The following is a 19,652-nucleotide window of genomic DNA, read 5'->3' on the forward strand; positions in this document are numbered from 1 at the left end:
GGCCTATAGATATTGGAGTTCAGAAGAATGAGAGGTGATCTTATCGAAACATATAAGATAATGAGGGGGCTCGACAAGGTGGATGCAGAGAGGATATTTCCACTCATAGGGGAAACTAAAACTAGGGGACATAGTCTCAGAATAAGGGGCCACCCATTTAAAACTGAGATGAGGAGAAATTTGTTCTCTCAGAGGGTTGTAAATCTGTGGAATTCTCTGCCCCAGAGAGCTGTGGAGGCTGGGTCATTGAATATATTTAAGGTGGAGATAGACAGATTTTTGAGCGATAAGGGAGTAAAGGGTTATGGGGAGCAGGCAGGGAAGTGGAGCTGAGTCCATGATCAGATCAGCCATGATCTTATTGAATGGCGGAGCAGACTCGAGGGGCCAAATGGCCTACTCCTGCTCCTATTTCTTATGTTCTTATGTAAGAAAGAGAGATGTATAGAGGGAAATCAACTGTTAATTACTCTTAAGAAGAGTTTGATTCTGGCCTACCATAAATAGAATAACACACTTTTGACGGAGCTTTGCAGACGTAACAACAATGGGTGGATGTGCAGCAACTCTCCTCCGAACGCGCCCTTCTGGCCAGTTGTGCAAAGGGACCAGAACTAACAGCAGCACAACCGAGACAACATAATCTGCAAAGCCTCCTGCGCTGACGATGTTGGTTTATCCCCACAGTGCAGGACAAGGCTGTTCTTCCAAACCAAGGCCCCTGGTAACACCACCAGCATCGTCTGAACAATAATGTTGCTCTTTCGTCTTTAAAACAAAAACCAAAGCTAAAGGGTACAGAAATTCGTCTGCGCCTCAGTTGGGGCGGTAACCCAGACGGAGCGGTCATTTTAGCGCCTTGATAAAGTTTGCACCCTCCGCCCAGAAATTCGTCAGAACCGGGCGAGGAGCTGACAGGGGGCGATAAATCAACCGTTGCACACCAGAGCTGGCGGGGGTGGGGGCAATAACGAACGTTTGGTCGGTACATTTTGCGGGCCCATTGCGCGTACGCCGAACTCCGAATCAGATCCCGGGAAAATCCGAGTCTTAAAGGCACGGTATAGTAATGCATCCATTAAATGTTTCAGAATCACTTGTTTCCAACCTGCACTGTTGTGTCTGTCTGCCGCTGCACACTGGGAGGCTCACGCACCGGGCTGTGTGTAAACGTTGCACTGACTGTGACCTCCCAGGGAAGTGTTTCCTCACCCCTTTAAGTAGCCGCCAGTTGACGACTCTGCAAGCCTGGGCCCACTGGTTTTCCAGACGGTGTTATTGGCGGGCGCTCAATGAGGCGCACGCACCGAAGTTACCGACCGGGGTGCAAGCGTGGGATCGGAGCGATCGTCAGCAGCCGGGCGCTAACGGTTTGCAGCCCCGGTGAGCCTCGCCTGAATTTTCCCGTCGGGGCGCTAAACGCTGCTCTCCCGGGCGGTAACCTCCCCTCTGGGCGCTAACTGAGGCATTAGACAACTGAATAGCCAACAATTGAACAGACAAATGTGAGGATGCTGTAAAGTCCTGTCCCCTCAGTACAGATTCACACGAGGCATGTAGTGAAGTCAATGTCACTCTGGACCTGCACCTTTATTTCACAGCTCTGGAATGCTGCACTTGCCTGAGACCTGTCCTTATATACCTGTCTCTTGCAAGTGCACCCCTGGTGGTAAGGTATGCTGGTGGTTACAGGTCATATCTTATTACAGTCATGTATAGCATGTTGGGATACAGTTATATATAATAATGTAAGATACATGACAGATGCAGTTGCTGCTGATAGTGTGAAAAGACCCCAGTTAGTTGCCTCTTCAACTGCCGCAACAGAACAGCAAAAATCTGAAAGGCCCGGCTCTCTGCAAAGCTTTGTTACCTTGGTTTCTGCTCCTTTGCCATCATGTGAGGCCTCTTCCACGGATCTTTGAAGTTCCTTTTGTACGAGTCGGGCAAAATCTTGGCCACCTCTGTAAAGAGATTAAAGTTCAGAATGTTCCGGGTGTTTGTCGCACTTCACCTTTAGCCCGTTGGTCACCTTCTGTGACTCTCAAGGACAGAAACTCTCTATCGCTTCGAGAGCCAGTCAAACCCTCAGGACATCCCAAGTGCTTCCCAGGCAACAAAGTATTTTTGGAGTCACTGTTGCGAGGTCGGAAATGTGGCAGCCAATTTGCGCACAGCCAAGCTCCCACAAACATCAACGCGATGAGTGAACACGTAATCTGTGTTGGTTACGGGATAAATATCGGCTGGGACACTGGGGAGAAATCCCACACTCTTCTTCGAAATAGTGCCATGGGATCTTTTACATACGCTGGGGCTCAGTGGGCAGCACACTCGCCTCTGAGTCAGAAGGTTGTGGGTTCAAGTCCCACTCCTGGGACTTGAGCACAAAAAAAACCTAGGTTGTCACTCCCAGTGCAGTGCTGAGGGAGTGCTGCACTGTCGGAGGTGCCGTCTTTCGGATGAGATGCTAAACCGAGGCCCCGTCTGCTCTCTCGGGTGGACGTAAAAGATCTCATGGCTACTATTTCGAAGAAGAGCAGGAGGAGTTTTCCCCGGTGTCCTGGCCCAATATTTATCCCTCAATCAACATAACAAAAACAGACTATCTGCTCATTATCACATTGCTGTTTGTGGGAGCTTGCTGTGCGCAAATTGGCTGCCGCGTTTCCCACATTACAACAGTGACTACACTCCGAAAGTATTTCATTGGCTGTAAAGCGCTTTGAGACATCCGGTGGCCATGAAAGGCGCTATATAAATGCAAGTCTTTCTTTCTTTTACACGCAATGCTATTCACATGGGCTTTGTTGCTAATGCGTGTGGGGTAAAGCGTGTGGAGTGGGTAGTAGGGTTAGATTCTGTGGGCAGGTTGCAGAGGCTTGGCTCGTAGTCCCTTGAGCATAGACGATTAAGGGGTGATCTAATCAAGGTGTTTAAGATGATTAAAGGAGTTGATGGGGTAGATAGAGAGATAAACTATTTCCTCTGGTGGGGGGGGGGGAGAGCCCACAACAAGGGGCATAACCTTAAAATTAGAGCCAGGCCGTTTAAGGGATGATGTCAGGAAGCCCTTCTTCGCACAAAGGTTAGTGAAAATCTGGAATTCTACCCCCCAAAAAGCTGCTGAGGCCGAGGTTCAATTGAAAATATCAGAAACGAGATTGATAGATTGTTGTTAGGTAAGGGTATTAAGAGTTACTGAATCAAGGCAGGTAAATGGAGTTAAGATACAGATCAGCCATGGCCTAATTGAATGACGGAGCAGGCTCGAGGGGCTGAATGGCCTCCTGATGTCTCTAACTGTGGCTCCGAGGATGACCTGCTCCCAGCCTCCATCGAGGCCGCTCTGAACCACCCACTCGAGTTTAGCTACTCCGGCATCTGTAGGGTTTCCTTTGGGGGAGAAAATGTCTTGTTATTAGGGACACTGGTGCTGGGGAGTGGGGCACCTTCGCCGGTGGGTCAGTAGCCTGGAGTTCCCTAATCCAAGACCACTGTGGGAGCAGCGTCCACCACAGGGTCTGCACGGTTCAAGGAGAAGTCCCACCACCAGGCTCTCGGGGCAACTGAGGATGGGCAATAAATGCTGGGCCTTTCCGGCTTCTCCCGCATCCTGGAAACATGTAGCAGTGAGAGGATCAAACTATTCTAGGTCAGGTCTAGCACGGCAACTGTGTATCAGGCTGCTCTGGCCCGATGATGCCCCTTCGCTCCCCCAATGCACCTGTACGGATTATGGGATTCCCGCACCGCTGAGTGAGGTTGTCCTTTAAGGGCAGGTCCTCCTAACTGAGCGGGGACCTCAGCCCCTGCCAGCGGGCATTGGGAGAGACCGAGAGCTCACCCGTCGGGTGCTTTGGGCTATGAGGCCCCTCTCAGCGGGCAAGGACTCACCCTGGCGGTGCCCACGGCTCGTGGCAGGGGTCCACATCACATCGGGGTCCGGCTGAAAACTGCCCAAACCTCATTTCACTTTCTGTCACCTTCAGCTCAGGCTGCATCTGTACACAGGTTCATAAACCAGGTCCCTCCCAGACCTGAATGTATAGGATTAATAGGGTGTTCGCTGTGGGGCTAATAGGGTGGTCGCTATGGGGTTAATAGGGTGGACTCTATGGGGTTATTGGGTGGACTCTATGGGGTTAATAGGGTGGTCGCTATGGGGTTAATAGGGTGGACTCTATGGGGTTAATAGGGTGGACTCTATGGGGTTAATAGGGTGGTCGCTGTCGGGCTAATAGGGTGGCTGCTATGGGGTTAATAGGGTGGTCGCTATGGGGTTAATAGGGTGGTCGCTATGGGGTTAATAGGGTGGTCGCTGTGGGGCTAATAGGGTGGTCGCTATGCAGTTAATAGGGTGGTTGCTATGGGGTTAATAGGGTGGTCGCTATGTGGTTAATAGGGTGGTCGCTATGGGGTAATAGGGTGGTCGCTATGCGGTTAATAGGGTGGTCGCTATGGGATTAATAGGGTGGTCGCTATGGGATTAATAGGGTGGTCGCTAAGTGGTTAGTAGGGTGGTCGCTATGGAGTTAATAGGGTGGGAGCTGTGGGGTTAATAGGATGGTTGCTATGGGGTTAATAGGGTGGACTCTATGGTGTTAATAGGGTGGTCGCTATGTGGTTAATAGGGTGGTCGCTATGGGATTAATAGGGTGGTCGCTATGCAGTTAATAGGGTGGTCACTATGGGGTTAATAGGGTGGTCGCTATGTGGTTAATAGGGTGGTCGCTATGGGATTAATAGGGTGGTCGCTATGCGGTTAATAGGGTGGTCGCTATGGGGTTAATAAGGTGGGGGCTGTGGGGTTAATAGGGTGGTTGCTATGGGGTTAATAGGGTGGACTCTATGGGGCTAATAAAGTGGACTCTATGGGGTTAATAGGGTGGTTGCTGTGGGGCTAATAGGGTGGTCACTATGGGGTTAATAGGGTGGAGTCTATGGGGTTAATAGGGTGGACTCTATGGGGTTAATAGGGTGGTCGCTAGGGGGTTAATAGGGTGGTCGCTATGGAGTTAATAAGGTTGAGTCTATGGGGTTAATAGGGTGGTCGCTCTGCGGTTAATAGGGTGGTCACTATCGGGTTAATAGGGTGGTCGCTATGGAGTTAATAGGGTGGTCGCTATGGAGCTAATTGTGTGGTCACTATAGGGTTAATAAGGTGGACTCTATGGGGTTAATAAGGTGGACTCTATGGGGTTAATAGGGTGGACTCTATGGGGTTAATAGGGTGGACTCTATGGAGTTAATAAGGTTGAGTCTATGGGGTTAATAGGGTGGACTCTATCGGGTTAATAGGGTGGTCGCTATGCGGTTAATAGGGTGGTCACTATGGGGTTAATAGGGTGGTCGCTATGGGGTTAATAGGGTGGTCGCTATGGGGTTAACATGTTCTCTTTATTCAGGCAGTCTATAGACAGGCTCGGTGGAGTAAATCTCTAAACCTAGTGTATATTTGTTGATCAGTATCACGAACTCTGCTGGTGACCTGATGGCGGTGCTCACCACGTTAGAGGTCTAACGTGGGATAGAACACGGTACTGTATCCTTAACCGAGTACTGTACCTTTAACCGAATACTGTAGCTTTAACCAGGTACTGTACCTTTAACTGAATGACATCGTTCAGGGTGGTGTCCATAGCAACCCCTTCGCTGCTTCAAATCGGGGCACGGTATCCCTCCATTTCTGGGCGGGATGGTGACTACCCGTCCCCGGTCTCGGCTCCCGATGCCACAACGTGAACTGCATTCTGTCCAGGGGCCCCACACACCCACCACGCAGTCGATAGCTGATGGAAGACAGGGGGAGAAAAAAGGCAGCAATCAGGTAATTGGTCTTTACATTGTACACCGGTCTTCATTTTATGACAGTACTCTGTCCCCTTCCTTGTGTCTCCCACGCTCCCTGCCCCAGTTACGTGAGCAGGAGGGAGAGCAAGCTGTCCATGGGCCCACCATGACTGCACAGTGTTCAGTGCCATTCGCAACTCCTCAGATAATGAAGCAGTCCATGCTCGCGTACAGCAAGAACCTGGACAACATTCAGGCTCGGGCTGAAAAGTGGCAAGTAACACTCATGCCACACAAGTGCCAGGCAATGACTATCTCCAACAAACGAGAGTTTAACCACCGCCCCTTGACATTCAACCGCATTACCATCACCAAATCCCCCACCAGCAATATCCATGGGGTCACCATTGACCAGAAACTTCACAGGACCAGCCACATAAATACTGTGGCAACAAGAGCAGGTCAGAGGCTAGGTATTCTGCGGCGAGTGTCTCACCTCCTGACCCCCCAAAGCCTTTCCACCATCTACAAGGCAACAGTCAGGAGTGCGAAGGAATACTCTCCATTTGCCTGGATGAGTGCAGCTCCAACAACATTCAAGAAGCTCGGCACCATCCAGGACAAAGCAGCCCGCTTGATTGGCCCCCCATCCACCACCTTCAACACTCACTCCCTCCACCACCGGCGCACCGTGGCTGCAGTGTGTACCATCTACAAGATGCACTGCAGCAACTCGCCAAGGCTTCTTCGGCAGCACCTCCCAAACCCGCGACCTCTACTACCTAGAAGGACAAGGGCAGCAGGCGCATTGGAATACCACCACCTCCACATTCCCCTCCGAGTCACACACCATCCTGACTTGGAAATATATCGTTGCTGGGTCAAGGTCCTGGAACTCCCTCCCTAACAGCACTGTGGGAGCATCTTCACCACACGGACTGCAGCGGTTCAAGAAGGCGGCTCACCACCACCTTCTCAAGGAGCAATTAGGGATGGGCGATAAATGCCGGCCTTGCCAGCGACGCCCACATCCCGGAACGAATAAAAATAAATAATTCCTCCTCATGTTCCTCCACCTCCCCTTCTTGCTGATCTGGACACCTCTCCATAACTGTATGGCTGGCTTCGGTAACCGAACATATCAAGGATCACAAGTGAAGGTCTATGTGCGGCCACTGACTGTCACTGATTAGTCATCAACGACATCTTGTATTTATATAGTGCCTTTAACGTAATAAAACAACCCAAAGCAGTTCACAGGAGTGTTATCAGACAAAAATTGACAGCACACCTCAAATAAAGATTTCTTAGGACAGGTGAGGTTACATTTAAAGAGCGTTTTAAAGGAGGAGAGAGTAGAAATGCGGAGAGGTTTAGTGAGGGAATTCCAGAACTTGGGGCCCAGACAGCTGAAGGCACTGCCACCAATGGTGAAGCGGGGATGCACAAGAGACACAGAATTGGAGAGGCACAGGGATCTCGGAGGGTTGCAGGGCTGGAGGAGGTTGCAGATATAAGGAGGGGCGAGGCTCATGCAGGGATTTGAAAAGGATGTGTGACGTATGCACTTGTGAGCATGCTCACAGGTTTGTAGAGCTGTTGCGTTGTGAGTGGCTTAGCCAATCACATCATGTTCACAAGACTCAATAAAACCCCAGCCAGTTGAGTCTAGGTCATCGACGATGAGCTATGCAGTTGTGAGCTGAGATGTCTGCGCTCCTCTAATTCTGCTCTCTTGAGCATCCCTGATTATAATCGCTCCACCATTGGTGGCCGTGCCTTCTGTTGTCTCGACCCCAAGCTCTGGAATTCCCTGCCTAAACCTCTCCACCTCTCTATCTCTCTTTCCTCCTTCAAGACTCTCCTTAGAACCCACCTCTTTGACCAAGCTTTTGAGCACCTGCCCTAATTTCTCTTTATGCGGCTCGGTGTCAAAATTTTTTATCTCATAATACTCCTGTGAAGCGCCATGGGATGTTTCACTACGTTAAAGGTGCTATATAAATACAAGTTGTTGTTGGATGAACTGGTAATGTGTAGTGCGATTGTTAAACCTTTTGCTAATAAACCAACTAGTTCTTAATAGCAATGGGTTGCTATGAATTCTTAAGCAAAGAAGCCATGAAGCAAATACATTACAGATGACGCCAGACCAGGAGCCAATGTTGGTCAAAGAGGACAGAGGGTGATGGGTTTGGAAATCTGGAACTCTCCCCCCCAAAAGGCAGTGGGGACGTTGACCCAGGATTGTGACCCAACGACGATGAAGGAATGGAGATATATTTCCAAGTCAGGATGGTATATGACTTGGAGGGGAACTTGGAGGTGGCAGTGTTCCCATGCGCCTGCTGCCCTTGTCCTTCTCGGCGGTAGAGGTCGTGGGTTTGGGAGGTGCTGCTGAAGAACACTTGGCGAGTTGCTGCAGTGTATCTTGTAGATGGTACACACTGCAGCCACGGTGCGCCGGTGGTGGAGGGAGTGAATGTTGAAGGTGATGGATGGAGTGCCAATCAAGCGGGCTGCTTTGTCCTGGATGGTGTCGAGCTGGGGGACAATTGGAGCTTGCGGTTTTCGTTGGGCGAGGGTATCGAGGGATTATGGAGCAAAGACGACTAAATGGAGCCGAGGTAGAGATCAGCCGTGATCTCACTGAATGGCAGGGCAGGCCCGAGGGGCTGAATGACCTGCTCCTGTTCCTCATGTTCTGTGAATTAGCTGAACTCAGTTGGGTCGATGGTTGGAGCGGTACAACAAGCCCCAATGCTCCTGAGCTAATGCAGGGATGGAGGCCGGGGGTCTGGGAAAGAAACAAACCTGCCAGGCTCCCTGCCCCCGACTGCTATCCAGTGAGTCCTGCCTGTGCAGATATCCGGCGAGCTCGGCTTCCCACGGTCGAATGGCCGGCGGACACTACAACAACAATAACTTTTAGTTCAATAGCGCCTTTAACGTAGTACGGGTTGAACCTCCCTTATCCGGAACCCTCGGGACCTGGCCTGTTCTGGATAAGGGATTTTTCCGGACCAGGGGTGGTCACGTTAAATTGGATGGTACAGGTAGTGAGCAAGGGGATATTGGGGCTGGCTGGCTTGGTGCTGGGAGTGCGGCAGAGAGATCATGGGGTGGTGGGGGGGGGGGGGGGGTGTGGATCACGGGGTCAGGCCAGTGATTGTGGGAGTCGGCAGTGAGGAAGGTCTTCAATTTGTTCATGTTGGATTTCTGCGCATGCACCACCCGGTGGCCGGGAATGGTTCTGGACGAGAGGTGCTTCCGGATAAGGGAGTTCTGGATAAGGGAGGTTCAACCTGTACTACGTTAAAGGCGCTATATAAATAAAAGTTGTTGTTATTGTAGTGTCCACGGGCCATTCGACCGTACAATATCCAATGCGCTTCACAGGAGTTTTATCAAACAATATTTGACACTGAGTAATAAGTAGTAATTAGGGCAGGTGACCAAAACATTGTTTAAAGAGGTAGGTTTTAACGAGCATCTTGAAGGAGGAAGGAGATGTAGAGAGGCGGAGAGGTTTAGGGAGGGAGTTCCAGAGCTTGGGGCCCCGGCAACAGAAGGCACGGCCACCAATGGTGGAGCGATTATAATCAGGGATGCTCAGGAGGGCAGAATTAGAGGAGCGCAGATATCTTGGGGGGGGGGGGGGAGGGGTTGTGAGGCTGGAGGAGATTACAGAGATAGGGAGGGGGCGAGGCCATGGAGGGATTTGTAGACAAAGATGAGAATTTTTAAATCACGCAGAGGAAGAATGGTCTCCTGGGTGAGGTGATGGAGGGCAGGGCAATGCCTGCAGGTTTGAGCCAGCGACAAGGGCAAGGGACAAGAGCGGGGAATAGGAGGCAAAAAACAGAAAGAACCAGAGGCGACATTTTGTTTACGCAGCAAGTTGTTGGGATCTGGAACGCGCTGCCTGAAAGGGCGGTGGGAGCAGATTCTATAGTAACTTTGAGAAGGGAATTGGACAATTACTTCAAAATCAAAAAATTACAGGACAGTGAGTGTAATGTATTTGCTTCATGGGTTCTTTGCTTAAGAATTCATAGCAACATATTGCTATTAAGAACTAGTTGGTTTATTAGCAAAGGTTTAACAATCACACTACACATTACCAGTTCATCCGCCAGGCTCACAACCACCTGCCTCATCGTGGATCTCCCCAACCCAACTGGCTGGGGTTTTATTGAGTCTTGTGAACATCACGTGACTGGCTAAGCCACTCCAAACTCAACAGCTCTACAACTATTTTTGGTAGAACGTTAAATCCCTTTTGTAAGGGCATAAAAAACCCCACAAATGAACTAATAATCATTAAACGGAACCTTGACAAATCAAATTAAATTAAAATTCTGTTCATTGTTGAAATGATGCACTCCAGTCCCTCTGGCGCCCACCTCTCGCAGAAGGCCGCGAGCGTACCGGTGGACACCGCGTGCTCCATCTCCAGAGACCCCCTGGTTCGGATGTAACCGCGGAAGAGAGGCAGGCAGTCGGGCTGAACGACCCCCTCGACCGCCCGCTGCCTGGACCGGCCGTGCCCAGGAGCAGTCCTACGAGGAGGCCCTCGGACCTACCCGCTCCCCTCCGCACAGGGTGCCCAAAGATCAGGAGTGTGGGACTGAAGTGCAACCAGGACTTGAGGAGCAGCCCCTTTAAATAATGGAACAGGGGCTGCAACCTCGTACATTCAATAAAAACATGGAACACGGACTCTTGAAGACCGCAGAAATTGCAGGCGGCCTAGGAGCTCGTGAACCGACTTATTGCACGGGACTGCTCCGTGCAACACCCTCCAGGCCAAGTCCCTAATAAATAATGGGAGGACTCGTAGAGTGTCAACAGCTCTACAACTCTTTTGGAGTAAACAATAAACGTTAAATCTTAAACATTAAATCGTGCCCCCCCCCAATCTGGGGGACACTCCAAACATTTCCCAAGGCCCTTTTTTGGTTTTTTTTAATGTTTTTTTTTTGTATTTTTGTAGTTTTTTTTGGTGTTCTTTTTTTGGGCTCTAAAACCATAATTTACAAGTGCCCCCTAAAAAAGGGGAGGGGGACACTAAAAACCCGGCAATTAAAACAAATGAAACTTTAAAACATATAAAATCAAATTAAAATATGGTTGCCGGGGGTGACGATGCACTCCAGTCCCTCCGGCGCCCACCTCTCGCGGAAGGCCGCGAGCGTACCGGTGGACACCACGCTACAAACCCGTGAGCATACTCGCAGGTGCATACATTACGACGGGGGAGAGAGCGGGCTAGCAGGATGAATTGGACAGGTCTTTCAACGAGCCGGCACGGGCATTTTCCCTCTATGTATCATTCTATGGTTGTAAAAGGAGAGAGGAGAGATAAACTAATGGGGATATAATCAAGCTAAGTTGGTCAGCCCAGTGGCTGGGCAGAGCGCAGTATTGGCGGAGACTTGGTGACAGGCGTAGTGTATTGGTCGGGCAGTCAGAGTGCAGCTCAGGAGACGGTGCTGTACAGCGCTGCCACGGACACTAACAGCCAACGGTCAGTCAGAACAAAACAACTTTCGTTTCACATTGTGGCAGGCGGAGTGAAAGCCCAAGTCTCCTGTGCTTGGCTCCAATCCCACGGGAACAGGGCGTCAAATCCTGTTAATCCCCCGGACCAAAAAAAAAAGCAAAACCCGGCAGTTGGAAAAAAGCGTAAAATAATGAGGGTTGTGTCCCTAACAGGCATCCCCTTGTCGCATTCCGTTCCCAGGGTCGAGGAGCCTGTAACAGTATCCCAGCCCTCTCAGTGCGGACCCAGCTGTGGATCAGTGCTCACTGTGGGATGTTGCTCAAAGTCTCCGGGGCATGAAGTAATCGTTGGATTGTTTCTGCTGCTGGGCGAGTCTCATCATTAACTTCTGCAATGCTCGTACTGCGGTGCTACGGGTGACAAGCTAGTTTGTGATAAAGCAAATTAACTTGAGCCACTGACTGATCGATGTACTGGTATTGAGATGAGAAGCACAGCTTTTTTTAATTTGGTGTCTTCACTTCAGAACTTTGTGCGACTAAACCTAGACTCGGTTACGTTTATATCGTGCCTTTCATGATTATTAAAAAAAAAAGGACTTGCATTTATATAGCGCCTTTCACCACTACTGGAAGTCCCAAAGCACTTTACCGCCAATGAAGAGCTTTTTGGAGTGTAGTCACTGCTGTAATATGGGAAGCACAGCAGCCAATTTGCGCACAGCAAGCTCCCACAAACAGCGATGTGATAATGACCTGATAATGTTTATTTTAGTGCTGTTGATTCAGGGATAAATATTGGCCCCAGGACACTGGGGATAACTCCCCTATTCTCCTTCAAAATAGTGCCGTGCGACCTTTTATATTCCCTGAGAAGGGCAGACGGGGCCTCGGTTTAACGTCTTATCCGAAAGACGGCACCTCCGACAGTGCGGCACTCCCTCAGCACTGGATTTTTTTGTGCTCAAGTCCCTGGAAAAATAATTTATGTTCCAGGGTGTGTTTAATTACCTCGTAAAACACCGCATGCGGCCTCTTATGCAAATACACAATGTTTGCGTGGCGTTTAAAGCAAACCTCTCTACTGCCCTTTTTTCCTTTAAGACGCTCCTTAAAACCTACCTCTTTGCCCAAGCTTGGGTCGCCTGTGCTATAGTCTCCTTCTTTGGCTCGGTATCAAACTTTTGTTTGGTAATCGTTCCTGTGAAAGCTCCTGGGATGCTTTACGACGTTAAAGGTGCTATATAAATGCTAGCTGGTGCTTGAAATCGGTGCTTGAAGCATCGTTTCTGCACCGGGAAGGTTGATAAGATCATAAGAAATAGGAGCAGGAATAGGCCATACGGCCCCTCGAGCCTGCTCCGCCATTCAATAAGATCATGGCTGATCTGATCATGGACTCAGCTCCACTTCCCCGCCCGCTCCCCATAACCCCTTATCCCCTTATCGGTTAAGAAACTGTCTATTTCTGTCTTAAATTTATTCAATGTCCCAGCTTCCACAGCTCTCTGAGGCAGCGAATTCCACAGATTTACAACCCTATGAGAGAAGAAATTTCTCCTCATCTCTGTTTTAAATGGCGGCCCCTTATTCTAAGATCGTGCCCTCTAGTTCTAGTCTCCCCCCATCAGTGGAAACATCCTCTCTGCATCCACCTTGTCAAGCCCCCTCATAATCTTATACGTTTTGATAAGATCACCTCTCATTCTCCTGAATTCCAATGAGTAGAGGCCCAACCTACTCAACCTTTCCTCATAAGTCAACCCTCTCATCCCCGGAATCAACCTCGTGAACCTTCTCTGAACTGCCTCCAAAGCTAGTATATCCTTTCGTAAATATGGAAACCAAAACTGGACGCAGTATTCCAGGTGTGTCCTCACCTGATGTGGAACTGGAGTGGGTATTTGTGCTGAGGGGGCTGCGGGCTATGTACTGACTAGCACAGCTGTAGTGTGGGTATTGTTACAGGTAAGGGTGCAAAAATTGCAACATGGCAAATCATTTAATAAGTGAAATAATAAAACATTTTTCAAAAAGAACATTGCTGTAGAATATCCAAAGGGAGCGGACTGTTTCAAAGTTCGTCTCAACCTGTATTTATTGGACCCTGAAATGAGCTTTAGACCACATATCCGCACCATAATTAAGACCGCCTATTTCCACCTCCGTAACATCGCCCGCCTCCGCCCCTTGCCTCAGCTCATCCACTGCTGAAGCCCTCATCCATGACTTTGTTACCTCTAGACTTGACTATTCCAACGCACTCCTGGCTGGCCCCCACATTCTACCCTACGAAAACTCGGCTGCCCATGTCCTAACTCGCACCAAGTCCCACTCACCCATCACCTCGCTGACCTACATTGGCTCCCGTTTAAGCAACGGCTCGATTTCAAAATTTTTATCCTTGTTTTCAAATCCCTCCATGGCCTCGCCCCTCCCTATCTCTGTAATCTCCTCCAGCCCCACAACTCCCTCTATATAAATTCCGTCCCTAAACCTCTCCGCCTCTCTACCTATCATTCCTCCTTCAAGACGTTCCGTAAAATCTACCTCTTTGACCAAGCTCTTGGTCACCTGCCCTATGGCAGCTGGGGAATTTAAATTTAGTTAATTAAATAAATCTGGAATTGAAAAGCTAGTGTCAGTAATGGTGACCATGAAACTACCGGATTGTCCTAAAAACCCATCTGGTTCACTAATGTCCTTTAGGGGAGGAAATCTGCCGCCCTTACCCGGTCTGGCCTATATGTGACTCCAGACCCACAGCAATGTGGTTGACTCTCTGAAATGGCCCAGCGAGACACTCCAAACCGCTCCGACAAAGTCAGCACTGTGGGAGCACCTTCACCACACGGACTGCAGCAGTTCAAGAAGGCGGCTCACCACCACCTTCTCAAGGGGCAATTATGGATGGGCAATAAATGCCGGCCTTGTCAGCGACGCCCACATCCCATGAATTAATACATTAAAAAAAAATGTCTCCTTATGTGGCTCGCTGTCAAATTATTTTTGATAATGCTCCTGCGAAGCGCCTTGGGACGTTTTACTACATTAAAGGCGCTATATAAATGCAAGTCGTTGTTGTTCCAGTGCCCTCTGTGCAGTGCCAAGAGTTGGAAGTGACCCGTACAGGAAGCTCGCTCCCCTGGTTTGTGCCAATTCAGCTGATCTCGGGCAAGGGGACGATGGAGGGGCTACAAGTGGCCTCAGAGAGGGAACTAAAACTGGCCAGGATTCTCGCTCTCGGTTCACATCCAATGACCCATCCTGAGCCGTGAACGTACTGGGCGCAACCACGTGAGGTGAGGGGGGAGGGCGGGCGCGGGGTGCACGAGGGCTGTATGCCCCCCTCCAAACTTTTCTGGCATGTCTTACGTCCCTTTGTCCTCCACAATTACCCCTGACGTGATCTCCCCCCCTCCCCTCGCCTTTCCCCACATTCAGTCTTTACACACAGTTATACCTGTAACGCACATGTGTGTGCAACTTGGGGCAAGACCAGGATCGGGTTCGGTTGTGACATTCCCCCCCATGGTTGGGCGGGCCATATTGTCCGCATGCCCGACACAAGACCCCTTAAGCAAGCGCTCTACTCAGAACTCCTAGACGGCAGGCGAGTCCCCGGTGGGCAGAGCAAATGTTTCAAGGACACCCTCAAAGCCTCCCTGATAAAGTGCAACATCCCCACCGACACCCGGGAGTCCCTGGCCAAAGACCGCCCTAAGTGGAGGAAGAGCATCCGGGAGGGCGCTGAGCACCTCGAGTCTCGTCGCCGAGAGCATGCAGAAAACAAGCACAGGCAGCGGAAGGAGCGTGAGGCAAACCTGTCCCACCCACCCTTTCCTTCAACCACTGTCTGTCCCACCTGTGACAGAGAATGTAATTCCCGTATTGGACTGTACAGTCACCTGAGAACTCACTTTCAGAGTGGGAGCAAGTCTTCCTCGATTTCGAGGGACTGCCTATGATGATGATGGTTGAATAGCCGGCTGCGCCCACCGACTTGACTCGGACCTGAAGAATGGTCACTTGAGCGAGGCAGGGGAGGGCAGGTGCCAGCCATGAAACTGGTATCCGTCTGTGACCCGGCGAGGATACGGAGAGTTGGACCCCACCAGCTGTTTGACATTCCGCGGTCACACGCTGGGGGCAGCCTGGGGCTTCTGCGGAAGCTGTGCGGGCTCTGGCCACTGATCGCTTTGGGCGTTCGGGTGCGAGAAGGTCGGCCCTCTGCTCAAACCCAGCCCTCCTATTGGTGGAGAGCCCTGGGTCGTGGGTCAGTCCGGGCACTGAGCTTAACCCACATCTGTGGCAGCTTTCACGTTGGAGCCCATTTGAAAACCACACAGTGTAATCACTTGTCGCGCTGTCGGTTCTGCTTCTCCCCTTCACATCCACCCTTCCCAAAAAATGTGATTTGGCCCTTCAGTAACACTCTTAAATAAGCACAGAGTTTTTCTTTCTTTATTCGTCCCTGAGATGTGGGCGTCACTGCCAAGGCCGGCATTTATTGCCCATCCCTAGTTGCCCCTTGAGAAGGTGGTGGTGAGCCGCCTTCTTGAACCGCTGGAGTCCATCTTCTCTGTAGCAACTTGGTACCAGCACGGACACAATGGGCCAAATGGCCTTCTTCTTTGAAACATTGAAACATCGAAAATAGGTGCAGGAGTAGGCCATTCGGCCCTTCGAGCCTGCACCACCATTCAATATGACCATGGCTGATCATGCAACTTCAGTACCCCATTCCTGCTTTCTCTCCATACCCCTTGATCCCTTTAGCCGTAAGTGCCACATCTAACTCCCTTTTGACTATATCTAACAAACTGGCCTCAACAACTTTCTGTGGTAGAGAATTCCACAGGTTCACCATTCTCTGCGTGAAGAAGTTTCTCCTCATCTCGGTCCTATATGGCTTACCCCTTATCCTTAGACTGTGACCCCTGGTTCTGGACTTCCCCAACATCGGAAACATTCTTCCCGCATCTAACCTGTCCAATCCCGTCAGAATGTTATATGTTTCTATGAGATCCCCTCTCATTCTTCTAAATTCCAGTGAATATAAACCGAGTCGATCCAGTCTTTCTTCATATGTCAGTTCTGCCATCCCGCGAATCAGTCTGGTGAACCTTCGCTGCACTCCCTCAATAGCAAGAACGTCCTTCCTCAGGTTAGGAGACCAAAACTGTACACAATACTCCAGGTGAGGCCTCACCAAGGCCCTGTACAATTGTAGTAACACCTCCCTGTTCCTATACTCAAATCCTCTCGCTATGAAGGCCAACATGTCTTTTTCTATGATTCTATGAACTGAGTGTCTCGCTGGGCCATTTCTGGGCGACAGTTAAGAGTCAACCACATTGCTGTGGGTCTGGAGTCACAGATAGGCCAGGCCGGGTCAGGGCAGCAGATTTCCTTCCCTAAAGGACATTGGTGAACCAGGTGGGTTTTGACGATAATCCGGTAGTTCCATGGGTCACCATTACTGACACTGGCTTTTGAATTCCAGATTTATTCAATTAACCGCTGGGATTTGAACTCAAGTCTCTGGATCATTAATCCAGGCTTCTGGAGGAGCACAGCAATCTTGGAGGGTTGCAGGGCTGGAGGAGTCTACAGAGATAGGGAGGGGGTGAATGAGGGGATTAACATGGGGCACTAATCCTGCCCTTTCAGAGTACGTTGCCAAGCACGGACACATGGCGGGGTGGGAATTACTGACGGCCCTGCTCGTTCCAGCCTCTGGTGTCTGACCACTTTTAAGAGTTAGTTTAATAGTTTCGCCATTTGCCTCCAAAGTGTGAGCTCGCAGCAGTGCCCTGGAGGTTGCTCTTTAATTCCTGGAGGCCGCGGGGCAATCCAGGAGGGTTGGCGATCCCAAGTGTGGGTGGTGTGTCGGCTGGGCGGCTTGCTGACTCCAGCCAGAGACCCGGGCTGGAACCGTGGTCGCGTTTCAGCCAGCGCGCAGTGAGGCCTCTTCCCCACTAGGGGTCAGAGCACCCAGCGCCTCCAAACATGGGAAAGGAGACGACTTGCATTTCTATAGCGCCTTTCACAACCTCAGGACGTCCCAAAAGCCCTTTGCAGCCAACGAAGCACTTTTGAGGTGTCATCATCATCATAGGCAGTCCCTCGAAGCGAGGATGACTTGCTTCCACGCCAAAAAAAGATTGAGTTTCCAGGTGTTTCAATGAAGGACCTAATATTCCCGATCCCGAACTACATCTTGAAGGGTGGAAGGTGCCTGTGCGTGGATTTATTTAACGTATGGTGGCCGTTGCACACCAGCCATCACACGGGCTTGACAGAGCTAGGTCTTGGTCCAGTGGCAAGGATTAACCAGGACGACTGGAGACCTACTCTGCTGCACAGACCCAGCGCGCACACATATCGCACAGTGTGGGTTGCCCCTGGGCCCCTGGCCCTGAAATCACGCCTTCCCTGGGGCCCCGATCACATTCCTCCACAGTCTCTCACCGCTCCTGCTGTATCTGCCCACGCTCCAATCACCGACTTGGACCTTGATGACGTCAGTCTCCGCTGCCATCGCGTGCCTGAACCAGCTCCCTGAAGTGGCCTCCAAGCTCCCGGGCCGTCATTCGCAGCTCCTTTTACGGCCCCTTTGAAGTGTAGTCACTGTTGTAATGTGGGAAACCCAGCAATGCTTATCCCTCAACCAACATCAGGCCTGCAAGTCAACCATCGGTGCGTGCAAAACGAGTCAAATACAGAGGGAGATTTCCCCAATAGTGTACTCGTGATTGGCCTAGCAAAGAGTGTCAGCTCATGGGGTAGCACACTTGCCCCTGAGTCAGAAGGTTGTGGGTTCAAGTCCCACTCCAGGGACTTGGGCACATAAACGATAAGGGGATAAGGGGTTATGGGGAGCAGGCGGGGAAGTGGAGCTGAGTCCATGATCAGATCAGCCGTGATCTTGTTGAATGGCGGAGAAGGCTCGAGGGGCCGTATGGCCTACTCCTGTTCCTATTTCTTATGTTCTTCTAAAATCCAGGCTGACGCCCCCAGTGCAGTGCTGAGGGAGCGCTGCACTGTCGGAGGTGCCGTCTTTCGGATGAGACGTTAAACCGAGGCCCCGTCTGCTCTCTCAGGTGGACGTAAAAGATCACATGGCAATATTTGGAAGAAGAGCAGAGGTGTTATCCCCGGTGTCCTGGCCAATATTTATCCCTCAACCAACACTCACTAAACAATAGATTATCTGGTCATCATCACGTTGCTGTTTGTGGGAGCTTGCTGTGCGCAAATGACTGCCATGTTTCCCACATTACAACAGTGACTACACTCCAAAAATAATCTGTTGGCTGTAAGGGCTTTGGAACATCCTGAGGTTGTGAAAGGCGCTATAGAAATGCAAGTCTTTCTTTTCCTGAATAAACATATTTGTGGAACTGTACAATAAAGATTGTTGAAGAGGCTGTTTGTTACTGAGAACAATTAACCTTTCTCTGCCCAAAATAGTTGGTAACTTTAACTTAAGGTCATCATCATCATCATAGGCAATCCCTCGAAATCCAGGAAGACTTGCTTCCACTCTGAAAGTGAGTTCTCAGGTAACTGAACAGTTCAATACGGGGATTACAGTCTCTGTCACAGGTGGGACAGACAGTGGTTGAAGGAAAGGGTGGGTGGGGAGTCTGGTTTGCCGCACGCTCCTTCCGCTGCCTGCGCTTGGTTTCTGCATGGTCTCGGCGACGAGACTCGAGGTGCTCAGCGCCCTCCCGGATGCACTTCCTCCACTTAGGGCGGTCTTTGGCCAGGGACTCCCAGGTGTCGGTGGGGATGTTGCATTTTATCAGGGAGGCTTTGAGGGTGTCCTTGTAACGTTTCCTCTGCCCACCTGGGGCTCGCTTGCCGTGTAGGAGTTCCGAGTAGAGCGCTTGCTTTGCGAGTCTTGTGTCGGGTATGTGGACGATGTGGCCCGCCCAGCGGAGCTGGTCGAGTGTGGTCAGTGCTTCGATGCTGGGGATGTTGGCCTGATCGAGAACACTGACGTTGGTGTGTCTGTCCTCCCAGGGGATTTGCAGGATCTTGCGGAGACATCGTTGGTGGAATTTCTCCAGCGACTTGAGGTAAGCACACTAAAAGACGAAGAGGCCAGAGCTGGGGGAAGCGCAGAGCTCTTGGAGGGTCGTAGGGCTGGAGGAGCCTACAGAGATAGGGAGGCGGCGAATGGAGGGGATTAACATGCAGTGCTGTCCTGCACTTTCAGAGTACTCCGCCAAGCACCGACACATGGCGGAGTGGGAATTACTGACAGCCCCTGCTCACTCCAGACTCTGGTGTCTGATCACTTTCAGAGTTTGTTTTTTATCCGTTTTACCATTTGCCTCCTGCGT

The 19,652-nt window shown here is 50.6% G+C and overlaps 1 protein-coding gene across 1 annotated transcript in view; it reads right to left on the minus strand.

Moving 5' to 3' along the window:
* Positions 1-19,652, minus strand: part of LOC139269056 (somatomedin-B and thrombospondin type-1 domain-containing protein) — a 168,101-nt gene that overhangs the window by 38,869 nt on the left and 109,580 nt on the right. The window contains exons 2-3 of the mRNA XM_070888052.1: positions 5,607-5,792; positions 1,874-1,964 (exon numbers count right to left, since the gene is read on the minus strand). Of these exons, the coding sequence (XP_070744153.1) occupies positions 1,874-1,964; positions 5,607-5,792 (277 nt within the window). The remainder of the gene's footprint in view (positions 1-1,873; positions 1,965-5,606; positions 5,793-19,652) is intronic.

Source organism: Pristiophorus japonicus, chromosome 8, assembly GCF_044704955.1.
Source record: "Pristiophorus japonicus isolate sPriJap1 chromosome 8, sPriJap1.hap1, whole genome shotgun sequence".
In the NCBI taxonomy this organism is placed as follows: Eukaryota; Metazoa; Chordata; class Chondrichthyes; family Pristiophoridae; genus Pristiophorus; species Pristiophorus japonicus.